The sequence below is a fragment of the Pristiophorus japonicus genome, chromosome 2 (genome assembly GCF_044704955.1).
Source record: "Pristiophorus japonicus isolate sPriJap1 chromosome 2, sPriJap1.hap1, whole genome shotgun sequence".
Lineage (NCBI taxonomy): Eukaryota > Metazoa > Chordata > Chondrichthyes > Pristiophoridae > Pristiophorus > Pristiophorus japonicus.
Window position 1 is genome coordinate 158,179,102 of NC_091978.1, and position 17,191 is coordinate 158,196,292.

The following is a 17,191-nucleotide window of genomic DNA, read 5'->3' on the forward strand; positions in this document are numbered from 1 at the left end:
AGCTGAAGATGGTCAGGCCTTGGACATTGCCCTGAGGAACTGCTGCAGTGATGTCCTGGGGCTGTGATGATTGACCTCCAAAAACCATAACCATCTTCCTTTGTGTTAGTTATGACTCGAGCCAGTGAAGAGTTTTCCCCCCTGATTACCATTGACCTCAGTTTTACAAGGACTCCTTGATGCCACACTCTGTCAAATGTTGCCTTGATGCCGAGGGCATTCACTCTCACCTCACCTCTGGAATTCAGCTCTTTTGTCCATGTTTGGACCAAGGCTGTAATACGGTATGGAGCCGAGTGGTCCTGGCGAAACCTATGAGCATCAGTGAGCAGGCTATTGGTGAGTAAGTGCCACTTGATAGCACTGTCGATGTCACCTTCCATCAGTTTGCTGATGATTGAGAGTGAACTGATGGGGCGGTAATTGGCCGGTTTGGATTTGACATACCTGGGCGGGTAGATGCCAATGTTGTAGCTGTACTGGAACAGCTTGGCTCGAGGCGCGGCTAGTTCTGGTGCGCAAGTCTTCCGCATGATAGCCGGGATGTTATCGGGGCCCATAGCCTTCAGTGAGCTCAGCTGTTTCTTGATATCACGTGGAGTGAATAGAATTAGCTGAAGACTGGTCTCTGTGATGATGGGGACCTCAGGAAGAGGCCGATATGGATCATCCACTCGGCACTTCTGGTTGAAGATGGTTGCAAACTTTTCAGCTTGGCTTTTGCCCTCGCATGCTGGGCTCTGTTAACCAAACCAGTGTAGATTCCACTCTTTGTTTTAGTTCTTGACAGCCCCAATGGCTTCAATTACATCCAGGTCTACAGTTCCAAAATTATTTGGTGATTGTGTGCCACAACAAAGTCCCACTCACCCATGATTCTATAGTAAGTACACCTTTATTGTTCAAAGAAAATGTGTCCACCAACGCTTCAATTTTAAAATTCTGATCCTCGAGTTCAAATCCATCCATGGCCTTGCTACTCTTATCTATGTATCGTCCACCAGCCCTACAACCATCCTAGAACTCTGCATTCCTCTAACTCTGGATGCTTGTGCATCCTCCACTTCCTTTGCTCCACTATTGGAGGCCGTGCCTTCAGCCGCCTGTGTCTTAAGTTCTGGAATTTCCTCCCTGAACTTTTCTGCCTCTCTCTCCTTGCTTTAAAACCCCCCCTTAATACTTATCTCTTTGATCAAGCTTTTAGTCACCTGTCCTGAAAAAAATGTCTTTGGCTCGGTTTCACTTTGTGTCTTATTATTCCCCTGCGCAGGGCATTGGGGTGGTTTCCTACATTGAAGGCGCTATATAAGTGCAAGTTGTGAACCAGATTTTCCTTTATTGGGCATATATGATACTGACAGAGAAGCCATCATGAAAACCTTCATCTCCCTATGTCTTTAGGGTTCCTCTGGAGAGGATGATGGCTGTTAGAGCTCCTGCTTCCTCAAAACGCAAGCAGCAAATTGCCTCTAGAATGAGAAGGAATATTAGTCACTTAAGGAATTATGTTTTCTCTATTTTCTTATGCACAGAGATGGTCAGAAAGGAGGGCGAGAGATAATGGGGAGCTGGAAGCCAGTTAGCCTGGCAGTAGTAGGGAAAATTTTAGAGTCTAAGGACGTGGAACAGGGCACTTGGAAAATCACTATGATTTTTTTTTTATTCGTTCCTGGAAGTGGGTGTCGCTGGCAAAGCCAGCATTTATTGCCCATCCCTAATTGCCCTTGAGAAGGTGGTGATATGCCATCTTCTTGAACCACTGCAATCCATGTGTTGAAGGTACTCCCACAATTCTATTAGGGAGGGAGTTCCAGGATTTCGACCCAGCGACGATGAAGGAATGGCGATATATTTCCAAGTCAGGACGATGTGTAACTTGGAAGGGAACTTGGAGGTGGTGGTGTTCCCATGTATCTGCTGTCCTTGTCCTTCTCAGTGGTAGAGGTCGTGAGTTTGGAAGGAACTGTGAAAGAAGCCTCGGGGAGTTGCTGCAGTGCATCTTGTCGATGATACACACTAGCCACGTTGTGCTGGTGGCGGAGGAAGTGGTGATGAGTTGCCGATCACTGCACGTTACTGCAGTGCATCTTGTAGATGGTTTTATGAAAGGTAAATCATGTTTGACAAATCTATTAGAGCTTTTTGAGGGTGTAACCAGCAGGGTGGATGAGGAGGAACCAGTAGATGTAATGGGCCTGAATTTGCGGCTTTTGAAATTGCGAGTTCATATGCATGTGCTAAATCCCAAACCTACATGTGCTAAATTCCGAATAGACAGATGATCCACTGTGACTTTCAAGTCCTCATTGAAATGATGTGCAGGTGAAAAGTTGGGCTAATTGCCCACCTACTGCGCATCAATTACGCTGTAAACTTTTACGACTGGTGGAAAAAGGCAGAGGAGCCTGTATGCACTGCGTAAGGGAAGGGGCGATAAGAAAATTATATAATAATTAAAAACGAACACGTAAAAGAACCTACCAGGCAACTGTTAAGGCTCTATTGGAAGGATGAGATCGTCTCAATTTTTAAAAATCTTGTAGAGTCTTCCAGTAAATAACTATTTCAAAGTATTCCCTGTGCTTTTTAAAGCCAAGTACTGTACTTGCACTATTTAATTTACAAGTTGTAACTACATAATAATACACGGGACTTTCTATGTTTCCTGATTGGCTAGTGAAAGGAGCACTGCCCCACTTGATCCCAGGTACTCTTGCACACAACGGTAAATTTTGGACTGATATCAGGACATTCTTCAAACAAGTGGTAATCATCACATGGGATGGTCTTCTGTGTGGATTACTGGCAGCAAAAGGCCTGGAATTAGTTGTGAGACAATTGAAGTCTGGGGTTCTTCTGGAAAGATGAATTAAAAAGGGCGACTGGCCTTCCTTATCCATAATTATCTTGTGAAGCACAGCAGCCAATTTAAACACAGCAAGATCCCACAAACAGCAAATCTGTTTTTGGGAGGAATGTTGGCCAGGATTCATTCGCCCATGTGGTCTTTTCTGCTTATTGAGGCATTTGGGGCCTCAGTTTAACACCTCAGCCAGAAGACAACACTTCCAGCAATATAGCAATCCCTTGGTAGTACCCTCAACGGTCAGCTGACATCATGGCTGTAGTGGGGTTTGAACTCAACCTTCTGACTCAAACAGGAGTGCGACCAACTGAGTCAATTTGACACTTCCCAGTAGTAACTAGCAGAATAGGTAACATAAAATTCTGAAGATATGAACTTTGTACTAATATGAATAAATGTTGTAATTACTTTATAATTTCAGATAATTGGCATTCCGTCCCCGTCCTCATTATTCAAGTTTATAGTTCCAATGATGCGCTCTGAGAGCATGGAAATTACAGAATCTCTGGTGTTGGGGCTTGGCAGGACCAGTCCTGTAGCATTTAGGTAAGAGCATTTCACTGCACACATTTTACACTTATTACTGTTTCTCGGCACCAGCAAAGCACATTAAGATACATTTTATTTGGCTTCTCTTTCAAGATATTTGAAGAGCAGTATACTTGCTGTAGGATTACCCAAACTTCCATATTTTTTGGTAGCCAGTTCAAAAGCCAGTTATTTGTGTTGATTCACTATCTCCAGCTGTTTCCGTCCTCGGAAGAAAGACATTGCTTTGTGCTCCAGATTACAAAGACTACTTGGTGCTTCTATGACCCAGAAAGTAGAATGAAGAGTACAGTTGTCAAGCTGGATTGAGGAAAAATGTCGGATAGCAATGATGTCAAAAAAAATGTTTCGCCTGACAGCTATGCACTTTCTTTCATGTTGAACAAAGACCTTGCCATTAATTTGAAAACAAAGTTCAAAGGGTACATTTAGTCCATGAGGACTGATTTATAAGCAGCTCATGTTTGGTTTGTTTCCTTTTTTGCAGAGACTTAATAGAAGAACTACATCCCATTATAAAGGAAGCACTTGAAAGAAGACCAGAGGTAAATAAAGACTGAACTGGGTTCATATTTCTTAATTAATTTTCCAGATTATCTGCTTTAGAGAAGTTTGGTTTTGTTGAGGATTTAGTGTACAGGATTAGACATTTTTAATTTATATATTTTCAAACAGTAAAAGAAGCTGGAAGTCAGATTTCTGAGTTTCAAATTCTGAAGCTGTTTTATTCAATTCTGTAGCATCCAAATGATTCTGAGCAAAGACTATTTCATTATGAAGTGAATGCATTCTGCCGAGTAAGCCTTATACACAGAAATTCTCTAATATTTTCATTCGGTGTGAAACCTGTTTCTAAACAAATTAATACTTTTCTCTTACTTAACTGTTTTGAAATATAATATATTAAAAAATGTCATGTCTGTACTTGATGTCTACAAAATTTTAGTTCATGTTGTCATGTTTTTGTCACACTTCTGTACCACTTTTTTCCATTATAAATTCCAGTGCCCACATTGACAATGGAAATTTTCTGTGTAAACATGCCATGTTATTACCACCCTCCTGCTAATGGCGCTACATGTCCATCTGGCCACCGAGCCCTCCCTCCATACTTTCCCTTTTTCCCATCCTTGTTCCCCTTCTTGTTCCCCTTATTTAGCTTCTTTCCGCCCTTTAGCCTCCTCTTTCCCCTTCCCCCTCCTATGCCCTTCTTCCTGTCTTCCTTTCCCTTCACTGGATTATAGACGGGTTTATGCAATAATTGAACCTCATTGATAAATGTGCAATAGATTTTTTTTTTCATTGTTTATTAAAAAAAAATAAGTGTGTGGAAATTTTAGGGAGTATTTAATTTTTTTACTTAAATATTATATAATTTCCACATATTTAACTTTGCCTTTCTGTATTAGAATGGATATGTTTTACAGTTTCACTGACATTTTTAGATTTTTGCAACCAAACCCTGCTCGAGAGCCAACTGCATGATTTGTCATTTTTCTAACTAAACTAATTTGAAAATTTACAGAATCCATTTCTTCAAGATAGTATGTGATAGATATTGAAAGCTGCCAAGCACATTCTATACACAAAGGGTTAAAGAAATGCTTTTGTGTAGTAATGTTCTTAATGATTCTAATTTGATAGTTACATCTACTACTTTGGAAATTTATGGGCTGTATTCAGACTCTCTCTGTAATTTTTATTACAGTAGATCCATTTTGTTGAGTTATTTAAGCAGATATGTAGTCATTTCATTTTACCTTTACTGTGGGCACAATGTGGAACTTCAAAACACTGCAAATAGTAATGTTTGTATCTAACACAGAATATGAAACGACGCAGGCGTCGGGACATTTTGCGAGTGCAACTCGTGAGGATCTTTGAGCTACTAGCAGATGCTGGTGTAATTAGTCACAGGTAAGCAACAAATGTACCTTTGGGTTCCAATTTTACATCACCAAACTGCAACAAAAATATAATTCTATTGAAGAAGCACTGCACAATTAAGTGCTGTGACTGATGTGAAGCTGAGCAGGTTAGCCACAGGTGTAGTGTAATTGACATCGGTGCTCATGGATGGGGAGAGAAAAATGTCAAGATTGGGCTCAACAATGGTGTCACACATAGTTGAATAACTTTGTGACATTCACTATCTAGGCAATACACAAAGAATCGTCTTTAGCCCCGCCGCAAGCTCCCATACCGTTGCAGCTGATTCCATTCCCTTCCCTAGCCACTATCTCTGGCTGAGACCATTCACAAGCTTGGTGTTACATAAGAAATAAGAACAGGAGTAGGCCATTTGGCCCCCTCAAGCCTGCTCCACCATTCAATCAGATCATGGCTGATCTGATCCTGGCCTCAACTCCACTTCTCCGCCCGCTCCCCCTAACCCTAACCCTTATCATTCAAAAATCTGCCTATCGGTGTTCTTCTCAACCATGCGTGACCTTTCAACCTCATGCCTTCTCCATCACAAAGACTATCTCCACCTCTGTAACATAGAAACGTAAAAATTAGGTGCAGGAGCAGGCCATTCGGCCCTTCGAGCCTGCGCACCGCCATTCAATAAGATCATGGCTGATCATTCAACCTCAATACCCCTTTCCTGCTTTCTCTCCATACCCCTTGATCCCTTTGACCGTAAGGGCCATATCTAACTCGTTTTTGAATATATCTAACGAACTGGCCTCAACAACTTTCTGCGGTAGAGAATTCCACAGGTTAACCACTCTCTGAGTGAAGAAGTTCCACCTCAGCTCGGTCCTAAATGGCTTATCCCTTATTCTTAGACTGTGACCCCTGGTTCTGGAACTCCCAGCAACGGGAACATTCTTCCTGCCTCTAACCTGTCCAATCCTGTCAAAATTTTATATGTTTCTATGAGATTCCCTCTCATTCTTCTAAACTCCAGTGGATACAAGCCCAGTTGATCCAGTCTTTCTTCATATGTCAGTCCTGCCATCCCGGGAATCAATCTGGTGAACCTTCGCTGTACTCCCTCAATAGCAAGAACGTCCTTCCTCAGATTAGGGGACCAAAACTGAACACAATATTCCAGATGTGGCCTCACTAAGGCTCTGTACAACTGCAGTAAGACCTCCTTGCTCCAATACTCAAATCCTCTAGCTATAAAGGCCAACATGCCATTTATTTCTTCACCGCCTGCTGTACCTGCATGCCAAACTACAATGACTGATGTACCATGACACCCAGGTCTCGTTGCACCTCCCCTTTTTCTAATCTGTCATCATTTAGATGATAATCTGTCTTCCTGTTTTTGCCACCAAAGTGGATAATCTCACATTTATCCACATTATACTGCATTGCCTCCTTTTCAGGTGGGCCAAAGGATAGGCAGTTGGGAACTTGAAAAAGCAGTTAAGTAACTTGGGGGAAGAGTTTATTCCAGGAGTGATGCAGAAAGAAGTGAGATTGGAAGTAGGTAGGGTGATGTGGATGGTGTGGAATACAAGGAAGTGGTCAAAGATGGCCTTGTCTGTGATTGAGTAGGTTGGCAAGAATCGCTAGTGTCAGGTAAGCTGGGTGGGAGGGTCACCAAGAGAAGACATTGTGCAGATTGCAAGAGTCGTTGTCCGGAATCCGGAAATATTTCTCGAAAATTGGACTTTTAAGCTGTACATACCTTTTGCCAGGCAGGGATCAAAAAAAATACGTAGCTCGGCCCAGCCTCGAGGTTTCTAAATTAAGGCTGTCGGATTGTCTCCGAAATCCGGAAATATCCAAAACTCGTCCCAGAGGTTTCCGGATTCGGGACATCAGATTTCTTTGAAATCCGTAAAAACCGGAAAACCGGAATGGCCTCGGTCGCGAGGTTTCCGGTTTTGGGACGCTATACCTGTATTAATTAATTGCCTGCAATTCTTCCATACAGGAATACTGAGGTCTGTCCATAACTCTTGCTGTAGATGTAAGGAACATTATTTTCCAGTTCCTCTTTGCTGGCTTTGGTTTTCTATTCTGAAGAATCTTGATTATCTATCAATTTCAATTATTCACCAAGTGTTGTTCTATTATGGCAGATAATCGGTGTTCCACTGAACCATATTATATATCGACGATACTTTTTTAAAACAAAAGAAGTTCATTTTGTTCTCATGACATAGAAAGGAAGTGTTCAGAAAACAAAGCTATAAGTTTTAACAATCACTGAGAAATAAGGAAAAACTCAGAAAGAAAATATTTATACTTTATAAGAAACATTATTTCCTGACATTGGAAAAGCTTAGACTGAGGTGCAATATTTTCTCTTAACAATCTGTGCATGGTTTCATGAAAGCATTGTTGATTTGTTTCAAAAAGGAAATAAGCTGCAAACTGCCAGTGGCTCTCATCACTTGATTGGTAAAGAATTCATATTTAATTTACAGTAGATGTGAAATTTAGATGACACTGTTAATATAAAAAGTAGAGAACCATATGTAACTTTAGTAAGTTAAGTTGTAAAACCGTTTTTGGTTTAATTTTTATTGGCATTAGAACTTGTTATTTAAACAAAAGTTCAAATTAGTAAATGGTAATTCATCCTAACTGGTTATCATTACTAGTGGTGAAATTCTTGTCTCAATATAATTTAAAAATAAAAATTATAGTTCAGAAAAAAAAGAAAACCTTTGTTATACTTAGAATGATAGAAATTTACAGCACAGAAGGAGGCCATTCGGCCCATCGTGTCTGTGCTGGTTGATAAGGAGCTATCCAGCCTAATCCCACTTTCTAGCTCTTGGTCCGTAGTCTTGTAGGTTACGGCACTTCAAGTGCATATCCAAGTATTTTTTAAATGTTGAGGGTTTCTGCCTCTACCACCCTTTCAGGCAGTGAGTTCCAGACCCCCACCACCCTCTGGGTGAAAACATTTCTCCTCAAATCCCCTCTAAACCTCCTACCACTCATTTTAAATCTATGCCCACTGGTAATTTACCCCTCTGCTAAGGGGAATAGGTCCTTCCTAATTTTATACACCTCAATTAGGTCGCCCTTCAGCCTCCATTGTTCCAAAGAAAACAGCCTCAGCCTATCCAGTCTTTCCTCATAGCTAAAATTCTCCAGTCCAGGCAACATCCTCGTAAATCTCCTCTATGCCCTCGTGCAATCATATCTTTCCTGTAATATGGTGACCAGAACTGCACGCAGTATTCCAGCTGTAGCCTAACTAGTGTTTTATAGAGTTCAAGTATAACCTCCCTGCTCTTATATTCTGTGCCACGGCTAATAAAGGCAAGTATCCCGTATGCCTTCTTAACCACCTTATCTACCTCTCCTGCTACCTTCAGGGATCTGTGGACATGCATTCCAAGGTCCCTCTGTCCTTCTGTTCCTCTACACTTCTCAGTGTCCTATCATTTATTGTTTGTTCCCTTGTCTTGTTAGCCCTCCCCAAATGCATTACCTCACACTTCTCTGGATTGAATTTAATTTGCCACTATCCTAACCACCTGAACAGTCCATTGATATCTTCCTGTAGTCTGCAGCTTTCTTCTTCATTATTATTGGGGTAAAAAGAAGATTTCTCTTCTTCAAGGTGGACTCCCTGATATAAGGAATCGACACCCGCCCATATAGCAATCACGGAATCACTCAGACAAAACCTTGGTTCAACCGGTCTTTATTCAAGCATGCAGGGGAAGATTTCAGGAATGAACCTTCAAAGTAAAAGAGTTCTATATGCACAGTTATCCGATTTTTTGAGGTGTGCGACCCTCCTACAAAACTTCTATGACCACCGGTTGGTTAACAGCTGATTTATGAAGCTATATTGATTCATTAACCCTTATCAGACTGGCTGCTGAGTGGGTTCACAACCTCTCCATCTCCGCCTTAGTTGGAATGTGTTGTTCCACAGTCAACCTTGCTCCGGCGTTTCCAGCTTGGTCTGCAGTTTTTAAAGATAAACATACAAGCAAAGCTATTCCCTTTAACCTGATTCCATGCCATTTTCTATCATTCTGTACCAAAGTTCAACACATTATTTAGTTACTTAGGATGGTTCATTTACCATCAAGCTTTGCTTCTTGGCTTCTCTCCATTTTAAAACCCATTTGTAAGCGAGTTTTACACACAATCTGTCAATAGGCGATATATTACAATTCCTACCGTGGGGTAGAGGAACTCCCAACTCCTCACAACCTCCTAATACTGATAAGCCCTTTAACCCAGACCATTTTATGTGTCAGATCAATTCACTACATTCAGTATCCACTTTAGTGACCATTTGTCTGTCTACTTCAACTTTGGAGCGGCGAGGTCGGGGCGAAGGAGCGGCGAGGTTGGGATGAAGGAGCGGTGAGAGATTGTAGAGGGACGTGATAGGGGCCCAGGAGAGGCATGAGTTCAGGGCCCAGAAGAGGCGAGGATCCAGGGGCAGCACGGGCCAACCCACACTGCAATATATGTGCGCACTAGGTCCATGCAGCAGAGTTGGTCTTCAGTGGTCTTGGTTAATCCTTGCGACTGGGCTACGACACAGCTCTGTCAAACTCGTGTGGTGGTTGGTGTGCAACGGTCACCACACGTTGTTAAAAATCCACGCACAGGCATCTTCCACCCTTCAAGATTTAGTTCGGACCTGGAATTTTAGGTCCTTCATTGAAACACCTGTGAACTTTTTGACGTGGAAGCAAGTCATCATCGATTCGAGGGACTGCCTATGATGATGATGACTTTGGTGACGTCTTTATTCCCTTACAATACTCTATCCCCTTACAATTATCAATCATACAGCCAAGGTTTGTATCATCTGCAAACTTCTTAATCACACCCCCTACATTTAAATCCAAATCATTGATATAGAAACATAGAAACAGAAAATAGGTGCAGGAGTAGGCCATTCGGCCCTTCGAGCCTGCACAGCCATTCAATAAGATCAAGGCTGATCATTCCCTCAGTACCCCTTTCCTGCTTTCTCTCCATACCCCTTGATCCCCTTAGCCGTAATTAATTCAGAATAAATCACGTGCCCAATTAGTTTAGTATGGTAATTATCACGTTACAACTGCAACCAATTTAGAATTCAAAAATATTAACTCAAAAACCTTTTTTTTTGTACACAATCTATACAGATTAAAACAAAGCTAAAGAAACCAAAGCTAACTCTCTCTTGAATATATCCAATGAACTGGCATCAACAACTCTCTGCGGCAGGGAATTTCACGGGTTAACAACTCTCTGAGTGAAGAAATTTCTCCGCATCTCAGTCCTAAATGGCCTACCCCTTATCCTAAGACTATGTCCCGTGGTTCTGGACTTCCCCAACATCGGGAACATTCTTCCCGCATCTAACCTGTCCAGTCCCGTCAGAATCTTATACGTTTCTATGAGATCCCCTCTCACCCTTCTAAACTCCAGTGAATAAAGACCCAGTTGATCCAGTCTCTCCTCATATGACAGTCCAGCCACCCCTGGAATTAGTCTGGTGAACCTTCGCTGCACTCCCTCAATAACAAGAACGTCCTTCCTCAGATTAGGACACCAAAACTGAACGCGATATTCCAGGTGAGGCCTCACTAAGGCCCTGTACAACTGCAGCAAGACCTCCCTGCTCCTGTACTCAAATCCCCTAGCTATGAAGGCCAACATACCATTTGCCTTATTCACCACCTGTTGTACCTGCATGCCAACCTACAATGACTGATGAACCATGGCACCCAGGTCTCGTTGCACCCCCCGTTTTCCTAATCTGCCGCCATTCAGATAATCTGCCTTCGTGTTTTTGCCCCCAAAATGGATAACCTCACATTTATCCACATTATACTGAATCTGCCATGCATTTGCCCAATCACCTAACGTGTCCAAGTCACCCTGCAGACTCTTGGCGTCCCCCTCACAGCTCACACCGCCACCCAGTTTAGTGTCATCTGCAAACTTGGAGATATTACATTCAGTACCTTCATCAAAATCGTTAATGTATATTGTAAAGAGCTGGGGACCCAGCACTGAGCCCTGCGGCACTCCACTAGTCACTGCCTGCAATTCTGAAAAGGACCCGTTTATCCCGACTCTCTGCTTCCTGTCTGCCAACCAGTTCTCTATCCACGTTAGTACATTACCCCCAATACCATGTGCTTTGACTTTGCACACCAATCTCTTGTGCGGGACCTTGTCAAAAGCCTTTTGAAAGTCCAAAGACGCCACATCCACTGGTTTTCCCTTGTCCACTCTACTAGTTACATCCTCAAAAAGTTCCAGAAGATTCGTCAAGCATGATTTCCCTTTCATAAATCCATGCTGATTTGGACCGATCCTGTCACTGCTTTCCAAATGCGCTGCTATTTCATCCTTACTGATTGAGTCCAACATTTTCCCCATGACTGATGTCAGGCTAACCGGTCTATAATTACCCGTTTTCTCTCTCCTTTTTTAAAAAGTGGTGTTACATTAGCTACCCTCCAGTCCATAGGAACTGATCCAGAGTCGATAGTCTGTTGGAAAATGATCACCAATGCATCCACTACTTCTAGGGCCACTTCCTTAAGTACTCTGGGATGCAGACTATCAGGCCCCGGGAATTTATCAGTCTTCAATCCCATCAATTTCCCGCCCAATAAGGATATCCTTCAGTTCCTCCTTCTCACGAGACCCACTGTCCCCTAATACATTCGGAAGGTTATTCGTGTCTTCCTTCGTGAAGACAGAACCAAAGTATTTGTTCAATTGGTCTGCCATTTCTTTGTTCCCCATTATAAATTCACCCAAATCCGTCTGCAAGGGACCTACATTTGTCTTCACTAATCTTTTTCTCTTCACATATTTATAGAAGCTTTTACAGTCAGTTTTTATGTTCCCTGCAAACTTCCTCTCGTACTCCTATTTTCCCCCTCTTAATTAAACCCTTAGTCCTCCTCTGTTGAATTCTAAATTTCTCCCAGTCCTCAGATTTGTTACTTTTTCGAGCCAATTTATATGCCTCTTCCTTGGTTTTAACACTATCCCTAATTTCCCTTGTTAGGCATGGTTGAGCCACCTTCCCCGTTTTATTTTTACTCCAGACAGGGATGTACAATTGCTGAAGTTCATCCATGTGATCTTTAAATGTTTGCCATTGCTTATCCACTGTCAACCCTTTCAGCATCCTTTGCCAGTCTATTCTAGCCAGTTCACATCTCATACCGTCGAAGTTACCTTTCCTTAAGTTCAGGACCCTAGTTTCCGAATTAACTGTGTCACTCTCCATTTTAATAAAGAATTCTACCATATTATGGTCACTCTTCCCCAAGGCGCCTCGCACAACAAGATTGCTAATTAGTGCTTTCTCATTACACATCACCTAGTCTAGGATGGCCAGCTCTCTAGTTGGTTCCTTGACATATTGGTCGAGAAAACCATCCCTAATACACTCCAGGGAATCCTACTCCACCGCATTACTACCAGTTTGGTTAGCCCAATCAATATGTAGATTAAAGTCGCCCATGATAACTGCTGTACCTTTATTGCACACACCCCTTATTTCTTGTTTGATGCTGTCCCCAACCTCACCACTACTGTTTGGTGGTCTGTACACAACTCCCACTAGCGTTTTCTGCCCTTTGGTATTCCGCAGCTCCACCCATACCGATTCCACATCATCCAGGCTATAATATTCCTCCTTACTATTGCATTCATTTCCTCTTTAACCAGCAATGCCACCCTGCCTCCTTTTCCTCTCTGCCTATCCTTCCTAAATGTTGAAATACCCCTGGATGTTGAATTCCCAGCCTTGGTCACCCTGGAGCCATGTCTCCGTGATGCCAATTACATCATATCCGTTAATTGCTGTCTGCGCAGTTAATTCGTCCACCTTATTCCGAATACTCCTCGCATTGAGGCACAGAGCCTTCAGGCTTGTCTTTTTAACACACTTTGCCCCTTTAGAATTTTGCTGTAATGTGGCCCTTTTTGTTTTTTGCCTTGGGTTTCTCTGCCCTCCACTTTTACTATTCTCCTTTCTATCTTTTGCTTCTGCCTCCATTTTGTTTCCCTCTGTCTCCCTGCATAGGTTCCCATCCCCCTGCCATATTAGTTTAACTCCTCCCCAACAGCATTAGCAAACACTCCCCCTAGGATATTGGTTCCGGTACTGACCAGGTGCAGACTGTCCGGTTTGTACTGGTCCCGCCTCCCCAGAACCGGTTCCAATGTCCCAGGAATTTGAATTCCTCCCTTTTACACCACTCCTCAAGCCACGTATTCATCTTAGCTATCCTGCGATTCCTACTCTGACTAGCATGTGGCACTGGTAGCAATCCTGAGATTACTACTTTTGAGGTCCTACTTTTTAATTTAACTCCTAGCTCCCTAAATTCGTCTCGTAGGACCTCATCCTGTTTTTTTTACCTATATCGTTGGTACCTATGTGCACCACGACAACTGGCTGTTCACCTTCCCTTTTCAGAATGTCCTGCACCCACTCCGAGACATCCTTGACCCTTGCACCAGGAAGGCAACATACAATCCTGGAGTCTCGGTTGCGGCCGCAGAAACGCCTATCTATTCCCCTTACAATCGAATCCCCGATCACTATAGCTCTCCCAATCTTTTTCCTGCCCTCCTGTGCACGGTGCCATGAACTAGGCTGCTGCTGCCCTCCCCTGATGAGTCATCCCCCTCAACAGTACCCAAAGCGGTGTATCTGTTTTCCTTCCACTGCTCTTCCTGTTGGTCACCCATTTACTATCTGGCTGTGTACCCTTTGGCTGTGGTGAGGTCAACTCGCTAAACGTGCTATTTACATCATTCTCAGCATCGTGCATGCTCCAGATTGAATCCACCCGCAGCTCCAGGGCCGCAATGCGGTCCATCAGGAGCTGGAGGCGGATACACTTCCCGTACACGAAGTTGTCAGGGACACCGGAAGCGTCCCTGACTTCCCACATAGTACAGGAGGAGCATAACACGAGTTCGAGTTCTCCTGCTAGGACTTAACCCTTAGATTAACTTAATTTGGCAACAACAATGCTGAAGGTTACTTACTGATATAGAAAAGAAAAAGATAAACTACTCGCCAATCACCAGCCACTCACTTACCCCCTTGGCTGTGACGTCACCTTTCGATTTCTCTCTACTACTTTTTGCCTCCCTGCTGCAGCTGCACCAGTAGGCCTCCGACGTCCTGGACTCCCCGCTGCTCGCACTCCCGCCTCACGAACTTTTGGGCCTTTTGTCGGCCTCCGACGTCCCCGGACTCCCCGCTGCTCGCACTCACGCCTCACAAAAAGCAAGGGATCTAGTACTGAGCCCTGTGGAACCCCACTGGAAGCAGCCTTCCTGTCACAAAACACCCAACCACCATTACCCATTGCTTTCTGCCTCTAAGCTGATTTTGGATCCAACTTGCCACTTCGCCTTGGATCCCTTGGGCTTTTACTTTCGTACCAGTCTGCCATGTGGGACCTTATCAAAAGCCTTGCTAAAATCCATATACACTACATCAAACGCACTGCCCTCATCAACCCTCCTTATTATCTCCTCAAAAAATTCAGTCAAGTTAGTCAGACACGACCTTCCCTTAACAAATCCATGCTGACTGTCCTTGATTAATCCGTGTCTTTCTAAATGAAGATTTATTCTGTCCCTCAATTTTTTTCCAATAATTTTCCCACCACCAAGGTTAAGCTGACTGGCCTGTAATTACTCTGTCTATTCCCTTTCTCCATTTTTAAACAACGGTACAACATTAACAGTCCTCCTGTCCTCCGGCACCTCACCTGTAGCCAGAGAGGATTGGAAAATGATGTTAAGAGCTTCTCCTATTTCCTCTCTTGCTTCCCTTAACAGCCTGGGATATATTTCGTCCGGACCTGGGGATTTATCCATTTTCAAAGATGCTAAACTCCTTAATACTTCCTCTCTCACTATGTTTATTTCATCTAATATTTCACACTCCTCCTACCTGATTACAATGCCTGCATCGTCCCTCTCTTTTATGAAAACAGATGCAAAGCATTCATTAAGAACCATACCCACATCTTCCACTTCCACACACAGGTTACCTTAATGGTCGCTAATAGGCCCTGCTCTTTCTTCAGTTATCCTCTTGCTCTTAATGTATTTATTTGAACATGATACAAGTTCAATAAGCGTGATGAACATTAAACAAACTGCTTTGCTTACAGTTCTGACGGAGGGTCATTGATCTGAAACGTTAACTCTGCTTCTCTTTCCACAGATGCTGCCTGACCTGCTGGGTATTTCCAGCATTTTCTGCTTTGCTTACATTGTCCAGTCCATTGTCAACGATACTGCAATTTTCTCCCAAGCTTAGAACACCGCTGAACATGTGCCGGCACATATATATCATAAATTAAGCCGTGTGTATAGATTTGCATGTGCACTGTGGTGTTCCAAATTTGGAAGCAATTTGGGAGTACTTGTACTGACCAGTAGGTAAAGTAGATTTGATGCTCTTTGTGACATCATGGTGTGCATTGTTTTGGAGTGCTAGGGCGAGCTGTTAGTCTCGAGACAACATGGCACCTTTCCAGTGTGGACCATCCTAATTGGTGATTCTGATTTGTAGAGAAACAGCTAAATTGATGTGCAATTTATCTGTTCATTGTTTGTAATTTCACTTCGAATTTTACAGCACATATTTCTCTGACATCCTGGTATAATAAAGACATGGGTATTTCTTCTCCCCATTTTTTCCCTCACATGGCCATTTACACCTCATCTAGAGTCATCTTTTGTTTCTTTACTTGTCCCATTACCATCTCCTTTTGCTTTGCACCATCATCCATTTTGTCTTTTAATTTCTCCTGCTTTCCATCCTATCACAGACCTTCCCTTTTGTTCTTTCCTCCCACCTCCCCCCCCCCCACACCTTACCCAGCCACTACACTTGCTTAATAATCTGTTGCACCTCTAACTTTTTCCAGTTTTGATGAAGTGTCATTGACCTGAAACGTTAACTCTGTTTCTCTCTCCACAGATGCTGCCTGACCTGCTGAGTATTTCCAGCACTTTCTGTTTTTATTTCAGATTTACGGCATCCGCAGTATTTTGCTTTTGTATAGGTATTTCTTGTAGTTGGTTTGCTTTGTTTGTGTTTTTGGTTTTCTTATGTTTAGCATCTTTGAATGTGGTTTTCTTATGTATTCATTCTTCCTCCAATTATCAGTGGAAGTGGAGGCCTTGATAATGAAACACATTCCCTCAATAACACTTTGTTGGAGTACGTTGATCTAACGAGGCAGCTACTTGAAGCTGAGAATGATAAGGATTCTGACACGTTAAAGGATATCCGATGCCATTTCAGTGCCTTGGTGGCAAATATCATTCAAAATGTCCCAGGTACGCATAATTACAAGATAAGCAATGTGCTAATGTCTTGAAATATTTTTGTTAACCCATATGCATTGAGAATGCAAGTGTGTCTCGCCAACAAGTGTTCTAATTTCTTATTATCTGATAGGAGACAGTAATATTTAGTTGATTTAGCACAAGAGGTGCAATTTATCATCATCTGGTTAAGTCCTGGGGTGCCTTTACCCTACAACTGTAACATCAATGTAATATGAGTTTACATCAGTACTAGTTATAGTGTGAATCCAGTTAGGCCACCATCAGGTCAGGCCTTAACTCTGGAGTTTCACCACACCAGTTTAGCTAAATTTCTGTAGTGTAACTACCTTTAAGAACTAGAACATTGGAAAGTAAGGAAAATGCTACGATATCTATCAGCTGTAACTAACCTGAAGAAAATCTTCAAAATATAATTAAACACAACTATATTTTTTGCAAATGCATAAAATATCATGTTTCAATACCATAGCAAATATTTAA

General features: G+C 42.6%; 1 protein-coding gene across 8 annotated transcripts in view; it reads left to right on the top strand.

Moving 5' to 3' along the window:
- Positions 1-17,191, top strand: part of fryl (furry homolog, like) — a 693,453-nt gene that overhangs the window by 462,310 nt on the left and 213,952 nt on the right. For all 8 annotated transcript variants that reach the window (XM_070870121.1, XM_070870109.1, XM_070870094.1 and 5 more), the window contains 4 exons: positions 3,288-3,412; positions 3,903-3,960; positions 5,241-5,332; positions 16,527-16,699. In XM_070870121.1, the coding sequence (XP_070726222.1) occupies positions 3,288-3,412; positions 3,903-3,960; positions 5,241-5,332; positions 16,527-16,699 (448 nt within the window). The remainder of the gene's footprint in view (positions 1-3,287; positions 3,413-3,902; positions 3,961-5,240; positions 5,333-16,526; positions 16,700-17,191) is intronic.